Consider the following 17,064-nt stretch of genomic DNA (forward strand, 5'->3'; position numbering starts at 1 on the left):
CACCCAGTTGGAATTGCCAGGTTGAGCTGCCCAGAGGGACACCCTTGCTGCTGCTGGAGGGACATCCAGAGGAGGGAGTGGTGGTTCTCATGAAGCCCTTCCTTGACTTGAGTCTGGTGGGAGGAGGGTGAGAGCCATGCAGTGGGGGGCTTTCACAATGTTCAACCTTTTTTCTCTCACCGTTAGCAGCAACTTCCCGTCGCACGTCAGGAGGGGCAATGCCAGCTAACTTGTGGAGTTTATCAACAGGTGTAGGTTTAAGGCATCCCGTGATGATTCTGCATGTTTCCTTCAGTGCTATGTCCACCTGCTTGGCATGGGCAGACTTGTGCCAGACAGGACAGGCAGACTCTGCCGTTGAGAAAGACAAGGCCAGGGCTGAGGTTCTTACTACTTGTGGGTCTGCTCCCCATGCGCTGCCAGTCAGTTTCCGCAGGATGTTGTTGCGTGCAGCTACTTTGTGCTTGGTGTTCGTGCAGTGTTTCCTATATGTTAGTGTTTGGTCTAAGGTGACACCAAGATATTTAGGATGGAAACAGTGTCCGAGCTCTTGGCCTTCCCAAGTCACTTTCAGTTTCCTGTTGGCTTTGCGGTTACGTAGGTGGAAAGCACACACTTGTGTCTTGGCAGGGTTGGGCTTCAGGTGGTTCTCTTTGTAGTAGCTGGAGAGATCTTTCAAGGCATTGGTGAGTTGCTTTTCAACTGTTTCAAAATCTTTTGCTTGTGTTGTGAGGCCAAGGTCATCAGCATATATAAAGCTCTTTGTGAGTGGTGGTTGTGGCTGATCGTTCGTGAAGATATTCAATAAGGTCGGTGCAAGAACGCTGCCTTGGGGTAAACCATTCTTTTGCCTCCTCCATCTGCTTTTCTGGCCCTGAAACTCCACATAGAAGCTGTGGTTTTCCAGGAGGGTCTGGACAGTTTTTGTAAAGTCAAAGTCCCAGGTGATATGGTAGACTTTATGCAGCATTTTTCTATGTTGCACCGTGTCATAGGCTGCCGTAAGGTCCACAAAAACTGTTCCCGTTATGCAGCCTTTCTCATAGATTGGTATAGGTATTGGTAGAGTAGAGTCTCACTAATCCAAGCTAAACGGGCCGGCAGAAGCTTGGATAAGCGAATATCTTGGATTATAAGGACTGATCAAGGAAAAGCCTATTAAACATCAAATTAGGTTATGATTTTACAAATTAAGCACCAAAACTTCATGTTATACAACAAATTTGACAGAAAAAGTAGTTCAATACGCAGTAATGTTATGTTGTAATTACTGTATTTACGAATTTAGCACCAAAATATCGCGATATATTGGAAACATTGACTACAAAAATGGCTTGGATTATCCAGAGGCTTGGATAAGCAAGGCTTGGATTAGTGAGACTCTACTGTATATACAATCATAGTATAGATTGGTAAGGTTCTGAATATATCCTACCGTGTTTCCCCGAAAATAAGACAGTGTCTTATATTAATTTTTGCTCCCAAAGATGCGCTAGGTCTTATTTTCAGGGGATGTCTTATTTTTCCATGAAGAAGAATTCACATGTATTGTTGAACAAATGAACATTTATTATATACTGTACAGTAGTTGTCATCACAAACCAACATAACCAGACAAACTCTGAATCTTATCAAGAATTTCTTGTTACTACCATTATTTCCATGTACAACTGGTATGTACATTTACCAATCCTGCATGTTCTGGTTTCTGTTTGGCAGGCGCTGGGCATGCTTCCAAACAAAAACGTTGCTAGGTCTTACTTTCGGGGGAGGCCTTATATTTAGCAATTCAGCAAAACTTCTACTAGGTCTTATTTTTCGGGGATGTCTTATTTTCGGAGAAACAGGGTAGGATAGGGTTGCCGTAAGACACACACTCTCAGGCCCAGCAAAGCCTGTGGTGGGGTTTGCCGTAAGTTGGGAAAGAAACCCAACTTGAAGGCCTCATAACAACAACAACAAAAACAACAACAACAACAACGTTGGCACCACACAACCAGTATGCGTCCAACTGTGTCCTCCTGAGGAGAGACACGTCCCGGTACGAGGGGAGCGTGCCTGGTGCCGCCGGGAGCCCTGTCCCCGATGCCGGCCCACGGGCCAAGGGCCGCACAAAGGGCCGTTTTGACTCGCTCTGCCCATGAATCGCCCATTCTCTTCTGAACCAAGCGGTCAAGCAAGAAGGGACATTCCCCTTCTTTAAAATATATGGAGAGCCGTCCCCGAGTTACAAGTGAGAGGACTCTTATATTAACCATTATTAGTACTTGGATATTGTATTATTAGTAAAAGTAAAGTTTTCCCCTTGACATTAAGTCGAGTCGAGTCTGACTCTGGGGGTAGGTGCTCATCTCCATTTCGAAGCCGGAGAGCCGACCGAGTCCATAGACACCTCCAAAGTCACGTGGCCACTGCCATGACTGTATGGAGTGCCGTTACCTTCCCACTGGCGCAGTACCTATTGATCTACTTACATTCGCATGTCCGTAGACACCTCCAAAGTCATGCAGCCACTGCCATGACTGTATGGAGTGCCGTTACCTTCCCGCTGGAGCAGTACCTATTGATCTACTCACATTCGCATGTCCGTAGACACCTCCAAAGTCATGCAGCCACTGCCATGACTATATGGAGTGCCGTTACCTTCCCGCTGGAGCAGTACCTATTGATCTACTCACATTCGCATGTCCGCAGACACCTCCAAAGTCATGCAGCCACTGCCATGACTATATGGAGTGCCGTTACCTTCCCGCTGGAGCAGTACCTATTGATCTACTCACATTCGCATGTCCGCAGACACCTCCAAAGTCATGCAGCCACTGCCATGACTATATGGAGTGCCGTTACCTTCCCGCTGGAGCAGTACCTAGTGATCTACTCACATTCGCATGTCCGCAGACACCTCCAAAGTCATGCAGCCACTGCCATGACTATATGGAGTGCCGTTACCTTCCCGCTGGAGCAGTACCTATTGATCTACTCACATTCGCATGTCCGCAGACACCTCCAAAGTCATGCAGCCACTGCCATGACTATATGGAGTGCCGTTACCTTCCCGCTGGAGCAGTACCTAGTGATCTACTCACATTCGCATGTCCGCAGACACCTCCAAAGTAATGCAGCCACTGCCATGACTATATGGAGTGCCGTTACCTTCCCGCTGGAGCAGTACCTATTGATCTACTCACATTCGCATGTCCGCAGACACCTCCAAAGTCATGCAGCCACTGCCATGACTATATGGAGTGCCGTTACCTTCCCGCTGGAGCAGTACCTAGTGATCTACTCACATTCGCATGTCCGCAGACACCTCCAAAGTCATGCAGCCACTGCCATGACTATATGGAGTGCCGTTACCTTCCCGCTGGAGCAGTACCTATTGATCTACTCACATTCGCATGTCCGCAGACACCTCCAAAGTCATGCAGCCACTGCCATGACTATATGGAGTGCCGTTACCTTCCCGCTGGAGCAGTACCTAGTGATCTACTCACATTCGCATGTCCGCAGACACCTCCAAAGTCATGCAGCCACTGCCATGACTATATGGAGTGCCGTTACCTTCCCGCTGGAGCAGTACCTATTGATCTACTCACATTCGCATGTCCGCAGACACCTCCAAAGTCATGCAGCCACTGCCATGACTATATGGAGTGCCGTTACCTTCCCGCTGGAGCAGTACCTAGTGATCTACTCACATTCGCATGTCTGTAGACACCTCCAAAGTCATGCAGCCACTGCCATGACTATATGGAGTGCCGTTACCTTCCCGCTGGAGCAGTACCTATTGATCTACTCACATTCGCATGTCCGCAGACACCTCCAAAGTCATGCAGCCACTGCCATGATTATATGGAGTGCCGTTACCTTCCCGCTGGAGCAGTACCTATTGATCTACTCACATTCGCATGTCCGCAGACACCTCCAAAGTCATGCAGCCACTGCCATGACTATATGGAGTGCCGTTACCTTCCCGCTGGAGCAGTACCTATTGATCTACTTACATTCGCATGTCCGTAGACACCTCCAAAGTCATGCAGCCACTGCCATGACTATATGGAGTGCCGTTACCTTCCCGCTGGCGCAGTACTTATTGATCTACTTACATTCGCATGTCCGTAGACACCTCCAAAGTCATGCAGCCACTGCCATGACTGTATGGAGTGCCGTTACCTTCCCGCTGGAGCAGTACCTAGTGATCTACTCACATTCGCATGTCCGTAGACACCTCCAAAGTCATGTAGCCACTGCCATGACTGTATGGAGTGCCGTTACCTTCCCGCTGGAGCAGTACCTAGTGATCTACTCACATTCGCATGTCTGTAGACACCTCCAAAGTCATGCAGCCACTGCCATGACTATATGGAGTGCCGTTACCTTCCCGCTGGAGCAGTACCTATTGATCTACTCACATTCGCATGTCCGCAGACACCTCCAAAGTCATGCAGCCACTGCAATGACTATATGGAGTGCCGTTACCTTCCCGCTGGAGCAGTACCTATTGATCTATTCACATTCGCATGTCCGCAGACACCTCCAAAGTCATGCAGCCACTGCCATGACTATATGGAGTGCCGTTACCTTCCCGCTGGAGCAGTACCTATTGATCTACTCACATTCGCATGTCCGCAGACACCTCCAAAGTCATGCAGCCACTGCCATGACTGCATGGAGTGCCGTTACCTTCCCGCCAGAGCAGTACCTATTGATCTACTCACATTCCATGTCCATTGATGCCTCCAAGGTCATGTAGCCATAGGCATGATATTAAGCAATATCCCAAAATACTTGTAAAACATGTAAACAAACACAACATTGTCTGTGCTGTCCTACTGCATGGATTGCATGGAGTGCCATTATCTTCCCCTATTGATCTACTCACATATAATAATAATAATAATAATAATAATAATAATAATAATCTAAACGAAATCCAGCATATCTATCATGTTTGCTGTATCATAATAAAATAATAATAATAATAATAATAATAATAATAATAATAAAAACTGATAATAAAATTGATGTTGCCATCCCAGGTGACAGTCGCATTGACGAAAAACAACAGGAAAAACTCAGCCGCTATCAGGACCTCAAGATTGAACTTCAAAAACTCTGGCAGAAACCAGTACAGGTGGTCCCGGTGGTGATTGGCACACTGGGTGCCGTGCCAAAAGATCTCAGCCGGCATTTGGAAACAATAGACATGGACAAAATTACGATCTGCCAACTGCAAAAGGCCACCCTGCTGGGATCTGCACACATCATCCGAAAATACATCACACAGTCCTAGACACTTGGGAAGTGTTTGACTTGTGATTTTGTGATACGAAATCCAGCATATCTATCTTGTTTGCTGTGTCATAATAAAATAATAATAATAATATAATGGTACAACAATAAAGCTTCATCTATATACTGCCCTATCTCCCGGATGGGACTCAGGGCGGTTTCCAATCATAAAAACAACACATACATTACATAGCAACATAATAACACATTATTAAGCAAGGTAGAACAACTCAAGTATATAGCAATAAATAACACTTACACAACCTGATCAAGGGGACGGGAACCATAGACCCAATATATTAAAAGGTATCATTTTAGGCTAGATTTGCAGGTTTTCGAACTGCTAGGTTGGCAGAAGTATCCTGTATCCTGTGTTTTAACTGTAATTGAATTACTTGTTTATTTTGATTGTTGTGTTGACACAGTTTTTAGTTATTGATACAGTAGAGTCTCACTTATCCAAGCTAAACGGACCGGCAGAACCTTGGATAAGCGAATATCTTGGATAATGAGGAGGGATTAAGGAAAAGCCTATTAAACGTCAAATGAGGTTATGATTTTACAAATTAAGCACCAAAACATCATGTTAGACAACACATTTGACAGAAAAAGTAGTTCAATGCGCAGTAATGTTATGTTGTAATTACTGTGTTTACGAATTTAGCACCAAAATATCACGATATATTGTAAACATTGACTACAAAAATGCCTTGGATAATCCAGAACCTTGGATAAGCAAGTCTTGGATGAGTGAGACTCTACTGTACTGTATTTACGAATTTAGCACCAAAATATCATGATATATTGAAAACATTGACTACAAAAATGCCTTGGATAATCCAGAATCCTTGGATAATCCTTGGATAAGCGAGTCTTGGATAAGTGAGTTTCTACTGTACTGTATTTACGAATTCAGCACCAAAATATCATGATATATAGAAAACACTGACTACAAAGATGCCTTGGATAATCCAGAACCTTGGATAAGCGAGTGTTGGATAAGTGAGACTCTACTGAAGTTGTTTTAACTTATGTTTTGTCTCTCTTTTGGGCTTGGCCCCATGTTAGCCGCCCCGAGTCCCTTCGGAGAGATGGTGGCGGGATAGAAAAATAAAGTATTATTATCATTATTAAGCTGGAGCTAACAGCGGGAGCTCACCCTGCCCCCCAAATTCAAACCACAGACCTTTCGGTCAACAAGTTCAGCAGTTCAGCAGTTTAACCTGTCCCCACTGGGTTGCTTTTAATTACTCTGATTTTATCTGCTTGGATTTTAATGTATTTGTCCATTATTTTATTTTGTGTATTGTTGGAATGTTTTAAGTTTATGTTAAATATGTTGTTGTTGTTCGGGCTTGTCCCTGTTGTGAGCCGCCCCGAGTCCCTTCGGGGAGATGGGGCGGGATATAAAAATAAAGTTTATTATTATTATTATTAACTCACTACGCCATAATAATATAATAATATAATATTATCCACAGGCATTTTAAATCCTGTGTGTTTCCGCACTAGGAATGAGATCTGTGCCATGTGCAGAGGAATGCATTCATGTTTGATTTCCCAACTGTCTGCAGGGCTGTGAACCGGCCCTTGGCTCATTGAAACCTTTGAGGAGCCCTGATCGCAATGTCTTCTTCTGGGAAACCCACGGCGGGGCTTTTGTCCGGATTGGGGTGACATCATGTCCCCCAAAAAAGGTCTTCCCAAAAGGGCAGATGGGGGTTCAAATGCAGTTGAGCCCGACCGGCTCCCCGTCCCTGGCTTTGCCCCCAGTGACTCTTCCCTGTTAAATTTTGTGGCGCGGCCTGTCAGGATGGGACACAAATGGGGTGCAAAGATCAAGCCCCTCTTTTCAGCACTGTGGGAACACGGATCCCGCTAATCCATATTTATTGGTGTAGGGAAGTGAATGGGGCCGGAGGGGAAGGCATCACTGGGGGGACGTTTTGGGGCTGCCCTTTTCATCCCCAGGGTCACATGTCACCCAAATCTTGGGCTTTGTCTTGGGACCGGTCGGCCACATTGCGCTCGGCCCCATCCGCCGGAGTTGCCCGGCAACCGGAAAAGGCCGACCGAGATATTTCCTTTTATTACAAGTGGAGCAGAAAGCATCGCGGAAGGGAAAGAGGAAAGAGAGAAAAGTTTCGGACCCCATAGATGTGTGCGTGCAAAACTTTCATTCATAGAGAGAGAGATATGCCTCTTGCACAACTTAATTCAGAAGAGAAGGGAAGACCCTAAAAACAGCAGACAGGGACTAGGAAGGCCGACGTTGGCCCATTTCTAAGCCAAAGAGCCGGCGTTATCCATAGACACCTCCAAGGTCATGTGGCCATAGACATCACTGCACCATTACCTTCCCGCCAGACCTATTAATCTACTCACATTTGCATGTTTTCAAACTGCAGAAGCTATAATAATAATAATAATAATAATAATAATTGCACAGACAGACTACAAACAGAGGCACAACTATGTGGCCCAAATGATTCATTGGAACTTATGCCTCAAGAACCACCTCCCAGCAGCAAAGAACTGGTGGGATCACAAACCTGCAAAAGTCTTGGAAAATGAGCACGCCAAGATACTGTGGGACTTCCGAATCCAGACTGATAAAGTTCTGGAACACAACACACCAGACATCACAGTTGTGGAAAAGAAAAAGGTTTGGATCATTGATGTCGCCATCCCAGGTGACAGTCGCATTGATGAAAAACAACAGGAAAAACTCAGCCGCTATCAGGACCTCAAGATTGAACTTCAAAGACTCTGGCAGAAACCAGTGCAGGTGGTCCCGGTGGTGATGGGCACACTGGGTGCCGTGCCAAAAGATCTCAGCCGGCATTTGGAAACAACAGACATTGACAAAATCACGATCTGCCAACTGCAAAAGGCCACCCGACTGGGATCTGCACGCATCATCCAAAAATACATTACACAGTCCTAGACACTTGGGAAGTGTTCGACTTGTGATTTTGAGATATGAAATCCAGCATGTCTGTTTTGTTTGCTGTGTCATAATAAAATAATAATTTTATTTTTATACCTCGCCCCATCTCCCTGAAGGGACTCGGGGCGGCTTACATGGGGCCAAGCCCAGGCAACAGACAAAATAAAAACACAACAATGAGACAAATCAATCAACAATAAAACAAGTCATAAAACAAATGAGGTCACATACAGTAAATATACTATGATAAAATCCTGGGTTAGCTAAAGCTAACAGCAGGAGTTCACCCCACTCCCCAGATTCGAACCACCGACCTTTCGGTCAGCAAGTTCAGCAGCTCAGTGGTTTAATCCGCTGCACCACCGAGGGCTCCCCATTAGAGACTATACATAGCCTTTTGAAAAACCAGCATGTCCACAACCATTTGGAAGCGTGATCCTTTTCGGAGATCACTTAGCATTCACACTGTTTGGAATAATCATAACCCTTTTGTAAAGTATGATCTTCCTGAGAAAAGTAAAAAAACTCGCTTGAGTCAATCTTCTTCTTAGTGGTCAATATCCACTAGTATTAATGCAAGGCCATTTAGGTTTCTCTGTTGTTAGACTGACATACCTGCCCCAAATAACATCCAGTCCTCCATAAAATATATTGCTTTCAAGGGACCAAAAAAAAACAACCATTGGATCATTCCATCACCTGAAATTATGTATAGGTAAATAAAGTAAACCCTTGGTCTTAGAGACACACAAATACACAACCATTGGATAATTCCATCACCCCAATGTATGTATATGTAAATAAAGAAAACCCTTGGTCTTAGAGACACACAGACGCACAACCCATGGCTCATTCCATCACCTGAAATTATGTATATGTAAGTAAAGTAAAACCTTGGTCTTAGAAACACACAAACACACAACGCGTGTCCCATTCCATCACCTGAAATTATGTATATGTAAATAAAGTAAAACCTTGGTCTTAGAAACACACAAACACACAACGCGTGTCCCATTCCATCACCTGAAATTATGTATATGTAAATAAAGTAAAACCTTGGTCTTAGAAACACACAAACACACAACGCGTGTCCCATTCCATCACCTGAAATTATGTATATGTAAATAAAGTAAAACTTTGGTCTTAGAAACACACAAATACACAACCATTGGATCATTCCATCACCTGAAATTATGTATATGTAAGTAAAGTAAAACCTTGGTCTTAGAAACACACAAATACACAACTATTGGATCATTCCATCATCCCAAAGTATGTATATGTAAATAAAGTAATTCCTTGGTCTTGGAGACACACAGATACACAACCATTGGATCATTCCATCACCCCAAAGTATGTACAGTAGAGTCTCACTTATCTAACACTTGCTTATCCAACGTTCTGGATTATCCAACGCATTTTTGTAGTCAATGTTTTCAATAAATCGTGATATTTTGGTGCTAAATTCATAAATACAGTAATTACTACATAGAATTACTGCGTATTGAACTACTTTTTCTGTCAAATTTGTTGTATAACATGATGTAACCTAATTTGATGTTTAATAGGCTTTTCCTTAATCCCTCCTTATTATCCAAGATATTCACTTATCCAAGCTTCTGCCGGCCCGTTTATGTTGGATAAGTGAGACTCACTTTATATGTAAATAAAGTAAATCCTTGGTCTTAAAGACACACAAACACACAACCATTGGATCATTCCATCACCTGAAATTATGCATATGTAAATAAAGTAATTCCTTGGTCTTAGAGACACACAAATACACAATCATTGGCTCATTCTATCACCCCAATGTATGTATTAGGGTTGTCCAAAAAATGTTTTGTTTCTTATATTGGAATTATTTCGGATTGTTCTCGCTTTTTGAATTGAGTTCCGAGACGTTGTCCCTGGGCGCAACCAGCAATGTAATTTGAACCATCGTTGGCCCATTCTCTAAATGTGTCTTAATGTTTCGTTAAATTTTTTCCCCAAAAAATCATAAAAGACAGGAAATGTTCTGCAATTTGTTGAGCAAAGACTGTTGAATGTGATCTCCCACTGTACCAAATTTGATAAGGATAGCTCAAGAAATGAGGGCGGGAGAGCCCTGTAAATGTCCCCCCCCCCCCCAAGTTTCCTTTTTTTTTTTTGGCGACTGCGCATGCACGTCCGCCATTTTAGAAACATTTAGAATCATTACGAATTTTCAGAAATATCCGAAATTTTTGGGTGAAAAATTCGGAAATACTTTTTATATCGAAGCGCTGGCACCCTCTACTTTAGAAACGAGAATTGAAACATTTTTTCCATCGATCGGACATGCCTAGTATGTATATGTAAATAAAGTAATTCCTTGGTCTTAAAGACACACAAACGCGCAACCATTGGATCATTCCATCACCCCAAAGTATGTATATGTAAATAAGTCAACCCCTTGGTCTTAGAAACACACAAATGCATGATGGTTGGATCATCCCATCACCCCAAAGTATGTCTATTTAAGTAAACTCTCCCTCTTGGACCCACACCTGGGTGTCCCATGCGGCCGAGGCCTGGGGATTGTGGGGCTTGTGGTGTGTCTTTGAGAGCTCGGCCTCAGGTTGCAGCTGCCGGCTGGGACTGAATCGGGAGAGAAAGAGAGGGGAGATTCATGAGGCCTAAAACACAATGGGCCTTTCTCACCCCGTGGTGTTATTCAAATCCAGTACCAATTGAAGCCCGTCCCCATTCTTCCCTTAACCCTGGGATGGTTGGGGGCCGCTCCTCAAAACCCTTCCCCGGCCCGGAGCTGCCTTCAGTCTCGCCCTGCCTGCTCCCACAGAAGGAAGAGAGCAAAGAAAGAAAGAAAGAAAGAGAGAAGGAGAAGAAGAAGAAACGCAGGAGGGATGGCAGGCAGGCAGTTTGGATGAGGGATGCTCTGTGCGCCTGCATCCCTCTCGGCCAATGGGAAGCCGGCAGCCCAAGAGGAGGAGGAGGAGGATGCTCCAAGGAGCCAAAAGGCAGAAAAGGGAAGGAAGGAAAGAAGGGAGAGAGAGAGAGAGAAGGAGGGAAAGAGGAATGGAGGCGACTGGGGGTCTTCCCAACCATGGTAAGTCTACAGTGGCGCAAACCCCCTTACCTCCATGGGTCTACTCCACCGAGGAGCAGGATGCTTCTCCTTCGTCTCTGGGCTTCGAAGATCATTTTTCGGTCTCTTTCGGCGGGTTCTTTATCCAAGAGAAGCCGGGTAACAGGTGTAGACGGGGAGAGTAGGAGACGGGAAAGGAGGCAGCTCCCTTGAGAAAGGCATATTAGTATTAGTATTATTACTATATTTACAAGCACAAGAAAGATGGGAAAGGCATATTAATATATTACTATTATTATTACTATTATTATTACTATATTTACAAGCACAAGAAAGATGGGAAAGGAGGAAGCTCCCTTGAGAAAGTCATATTAATATATTACTATTATTATTACTATTATTATTATTACTATATTTACATGTACAAGAAAGATAGAAAAGGAGGCAGCTCCCTTGAGAAAGTCATATTAATATATTACTATTATTATTATATTTACAAGCACAAGAAAGATGGGAAAGGAGGCAGATCCCTTGAGAAAGACATGTTCATATATTACTATTATTATTACTATTATTATTATTACTATATTTACAAACACAAGAAAGATAGAAAAGGAGGAAGCTCTCTTGAGAAAGGCATATTAATATATTATTATTATTATTATTACTATTATTTTTACTACATTTACAAGCACAAGAAAGACAGAAAAGGAGGCAGCTCCCTTGAGAAAGTCATATTAATATATTACTATTATTATTATATTTACAAGCACAAGAAAGATGGGAAAGGAGAGCTCCCTTGAGAAAGGCATATTAATATATTATTATTATTATTACTATTATTATTACTATTACTATATTTACATGTACAGGAGAGATGGGAAGGGAGGCAGCTCCCTTGAGAAAAGCATATTAATATATTACTATTATTTTTATTACTATTACTATATTTACATGTACAGGAAAGTTGGGAAAGGAGGCAGCTTCCTTGAGAAAGGCATATTATCATCATTATTATTATTATTATTATTATTATTATTATTATTATTATTATTATTATTATTACATTTACATGTACAGGAGAGACTGGAAAGGAGACAGCTCCCTTAAGAAAGACATGTTATTATTACAATTATTACTACTATATTTACATGTACAGGAGAGATGGGAAAGGAGGCAGCTCTCTTAAGATATATTAATACATTACTATTAGTATTATTACTATTATTATTATTATTATTACTATCATTACATGTATAGGAGAGATGGGAAGGGACGCAGCTCCCTTGAGAAAGGCATATTAATATATTACTATTATTATTATTACCATTATTATTACTAGTATATTTACATATACAGGAGAGATGGGAAAGCAGCTCCCTTGAGAAAGGCATATTATTATTATTATTACTAATATTACTACTACTATATTTACATGCCCAGGAGAGATAGGAAGGGAGGCATCTCCCTTGAGAAAGACATATTATTATTACAGTGACTAGTATTATTATTACTCTTTTTATTTGCCTCCTTTCTTGTCTTTTGGCTTATTTTTCCCCTCTTAGATCCAAGGCTTCAATCTGTGTGAAAAGGATGGATGGGTTTCCAAAGAAGCAGCAAATCGGATTTTATTTTTTATTTTATTTTTTGCTCTCCTTGCAAACTGGGAATTAAAGCCAGGCCTGGATAGGTTGGGATCCATTCTATTTGCAAACTGGTGTGTCTATTATTAATTCATTATTATTATTATTATTATTACTAATTTTTATTCTGTAGTTTTCGCCAGAGCCGCCTTTTGCCATTTCTCTCTCAGTCGCTTGTTATATAATCCCATTCGGCTCCATTCAAACACAGGATTTCCCGTAATGTGTGGATAGATGGATGCGTGTTGTGATTTTTTTTTTAAATAGTTGCTCTAAAAAGATTAAAAAAATAAGAACCTTGCCTTGAATGGAACTGGCTGCAGATGGGATCCAAAGTTTTGTTAGGAAGAGAAAGAGAAACTTCTATTTAAAACCATCCTTGGGTTCTATTTGTGCTTTCTGCAAGAGATGAATGTGGAAGGGGAAAAAAAAGAAAGGAAAACAATCTTATATTTCCTTCGTTTGAGATGCAAATGGAAGAAATACTTTTCGTTTGGGGTTTGAATAAGAAACAAACCTAAACGAAAGGATGTCCTGTTCTGTGGGCAGGTTCAAAAAGAAGGCAGGGGTGGCTTGTCTCAGTCTGAATTATTATTATTATTATTATTATTATTATTATTATTATTATTATTATTATTGTTTGATCTGCCTGATCCTGGGTCCCCATCTCATGCCGTTGGGACTTCATTGAACGGCATCGAAATCCTCCTTTTTGCTTCCGTCTTCTACTTTTGCATTTCAGTCCTTTATCTTATCTATTTGTTCTAAGCCTTAGTCCATTGCACAGCCAAGATCTTGGGAAAAGGATCCGGTTTTTGGAAGGAGAACATTTTTTCCCCTATTATGATTATTGATTTTAAATGGTTTTGAAATGCTTTTAATTTAAAGCTACGTTAAGTCTCCTTGTGGAGAGAAAAAGCAGGTTACAAATAAATATATTATTTTCCATATTATTATTATTATATCATAATTTTAAATGGTCTTGAAATGCTTTTAATTCAAGTGTATTATTATAATGATTTTCCTTATTATTATATCATGACTTTAAATGGTCTTGAAATGCTTTTAATGTAAGATTATTATTATCTTTATTATTATATCATGACTTTAACTGGTCTTGAAATGCTTTTAATGTAAGATTATTATTATCTTTATTATTATATCATGACTTTAACTGGTCTTGAAATGCTTTTAATGTAAGATTATTATTATTATTATTATCTTTATTATTATATCATGACTTTAACTGGTCTTGAAATACTTTTAATGTAAGATTATTATTATTATTATCTTTATTATTATATCATGAGTTTAACTAGTCTTGAAATGCTTTTAATCTAAGATTATTATTATTATCTTTATTATTATATCATGAGTTTAACTAGTCTTGAAATGCTTTTAATGTAAGATTATTATTATTATTATTATTATTATTATTATTATTATTATTATTATTATTATTATTATCTTTATTATTATATCATGACTTTAACTGGTCTTGAAATGCTTTTAATGTACGGTTATTATTATTATTATTATTATTATTATTATTATTATCTTTATTATTATATCATGACTTTAACTCGTCTTGAAATGCTTTTAATGCAAATCTATTATTATTGTTACTACTTTCCTTATTATTCTGATTTTAAATGGTTTTGAAATGCGTTTAAGCCGAATTCAGTCTCTTTGTGAAGAGAAAAAGCGGGGTACAAATAAATATATTATTATTTCTTCTTATTATCATCCATATTATTTTATCATGATTTAAAATGGTTTTGAAATGCTTTTAAAATAAGCCTACTACTTCCCTTATTATTATGATTTTAAATGGTCTTGAAATGCTTTTAATTTAAAGCTGCGTTGACTTGAGGAATTTAAAGCTGCGTTGACTTTCCTTGAGGAAAGAAAAAGCGGGGTACAAATAAATATATTGTTATTTTATCATGATTTTAAATGGCCTTGAAATGTTTTTAATGTAAGCCTATTATTATTATTCTTTTCCTTATTATTACGATTTCAAATGGTCTTGAAGTGTTTTTTGACTTAAGTTGTGTTGAGTCTCCTTGTAGAGAGAAAAAGCAGGGTATAAATAAATATATTGTTATTTTATCATGATTTTAAATGGCCTTGAAATGTTTTTAATGTAAGCCTATTATTATTATTCTTTTCCTTATTATTACGATTTCAAATGGTCTTGAAGTGTTTTTTGACTTAAGTTGTGTTGAGTCTCCTTGTAGAGAGAAAAAGCAGGGTATAAATAAAAATTATTATTTTCCTTATTATTATATTACGATTTTAAATGGTCTTGAAATGCTTTTAATATAAGCTGCTTTGAGTCTCCTTGCAGAGAGAAAAAGCAGGGTATAAATAAAAATTATTATTGGATTGCTGTATGTTTTCCAGGCTGTATGGCCATGTTCAGAAGCATTCTCTCCTGATGTTTTGCCCACATGTATGGCAGGCATCCTCAGAGGTTCTGGAACACGGCCATACAGTCCGGAAAACTCACAGCAACCCAGTGATTCTGACTATAAAAGCCTTCGACAAAACTTATTATTATTATTATTATTATTATTATTATTATTATTATATTTACATATACAGGAGAGAAGGGAAAGCAGCTCCCTTGAGAAAAGTATATTATTATTATTATTATTATTATTATTATTATATTTCTTACCCACCTCTCCTCGTGGCTCGAGGTGGGTTACAACATAAACACATCATCATTGTAAACATTCTATAAAAGACACATATTCAAACGTATTTCTGTAAAATATACATTATCTATATATATAAAAGAGTGATGGCATCACGGCGACTCATAAAACAACAAAACCACAGGCCCCCCAACCTCGAAATTTGACAACACAACCCATCATCCATGCCTCTAGGTTGATACAACAAAAAGAAAAGAAAAATAAAGTCCTAATTAGAGGGAGAGGAATAATTGCTTTTATCCAATTGCTGCCAGTTAGAAGGCTAAGCTCCTCCAACTTGGTCTCCTAGCAACCCAATAAAAATAATTAAAAACACTAAAAAATTAATACAATAAAATACTATAACAGAAAATAACTAAAAATAATACAAGAAAATAATAAAATATAATGAATAAAAAGATAACTTACAATAAAATTAATAAAAAAATACAAATAAAAATTACACAATAATTTTTAACCAATACCACCACCACTTTGCCACAGCAACGCGTGGCCGGGCACAGCTAGTAGTGATATATTATGAATATTGACATTCGTGTGCTAAAGGTGGGAGGAGCGTGGCAGGGAAAACTCGGTGTGTATCGTGCGATGCTTTCCCCCCTTCGGAAGGAATTGGTTCCCGTTTTTGTTCCCGTTTTCGGAGGAAAGGCCATCCAGGTCCAGAAGGAACCTTTGCTCCTGATTGTCCAAACGCAATTCTTGTCCAGAAAACATGCAAACCAAGAATTGTGTCTGGACATCTGTGGCCAAGTCTTCAAGCGCGGCAAGAGAGGCCTTTGAGGAACAACCGGGGAAAGAGGCCCGAGGAGCAGCAAGGTAATCCACAACGTCTTATATATTTTATATATATATATATATATATATATATATATATATATATTCATATATTTTATGAAATTAATCTTCCTTTGTGCGGGGATTTCTCATCCGTGTTTTGACAATAAAAAGGATTGCGGATTTCTTTGGGGTCCCCCCCCCGATCCTTTATCTCGTGGTGTAAAATTATAAACACGAGAAATATCTATCTATGTCGATCTATCAATGTATCATCTATCTGTTGTCGAAGGCTTTCGTGGCCGGAATCACTGTGTTGTTGTACGTTTTCCGGGCTGTATGGCCATGTTCCAGAAGCATTCTCTCCTGACGTTTTGCCCACATCTATGGCATCGATCACCTATCTGTCTGTCTATCCATCCATCTATCCATGTATGTATCTTTCTAGTCATCTGTCTATCCATGTATCTATCTATACATCTATCCATGTATATTTATCTGTCTGTCCATGTATGTATGTATGTATCCATCCATCTATTCATGTATGTATCTATCTAGCCATCTGTCCATCCATGTATATTTATCTATCCGTCCATGTATGTATGTATCCAT

General features: G+C 40.0%; 1 protein-coding gene and 1 non-coding gene across 3 annotated transcripts in view; one reads left to right on the plus strand and one right to left on the minus strand.

Annotated features, from left to right (window-relative positions):
* cercam (cerebral endothelial cell adhesion molecule) overlaps positions 1–13,509 on the minus strand; it is a 43,924-nt gene extending 30,415 nt beyond the window's left edge. The window contains exons 1-2 of one of the 2 annotated variants that reach the window (XM_062959878.1): positions 13,258–13,509; positions 11,364–11,520 (exon numbers count right to left, since the gene is read on the minus strand). In XM_062959878.1, the coding sequence (XP_062815948.1) occupies positions 11,364–11,428 (65 nt within the window). In that variant the 5' untranslated portion in view covers positions 11,429–11,520; positions 13,258–13,509. Of the gene's footprint in view, positions 1–11,363; positions 11,975–13,257 lie in introns of those variants that run through there. The other variant, XM_062959877.1, reaches the window with a different exon arrangement.
* Positions 13,510–16,336: 2,827 nt separating this feature from the next.
* On the plus strand, positions 16,337–16,432 carry mir219-1 (microRNA mir-219-1). The gene has a single exon (NR_129930.1). It is a non-coding gene; the product is annotated as a microRNA mir-219-1 (primary transcript).
* The last annotated feature ends 632 nt before the right edge of the window (positions 16,433–17,064 follow it).

The sequence above is a fragment of the Anolis carolinensis genome, unplaced genomic scaffold (genome assembly GCF_035594765.1).
Source record: "Anolis carolinensis isolate JA03-04 unplaced genomic scaffold, rAnoCar3.1.pri scaffold_7, whole genome shotgun sequence".
Taxonomy (NCBI): Eukaryota; Metazoa; Chordata; class Lepidosauria; order Squamata; family Dactyloidae; genus Anolis; species Anolis carolinensis.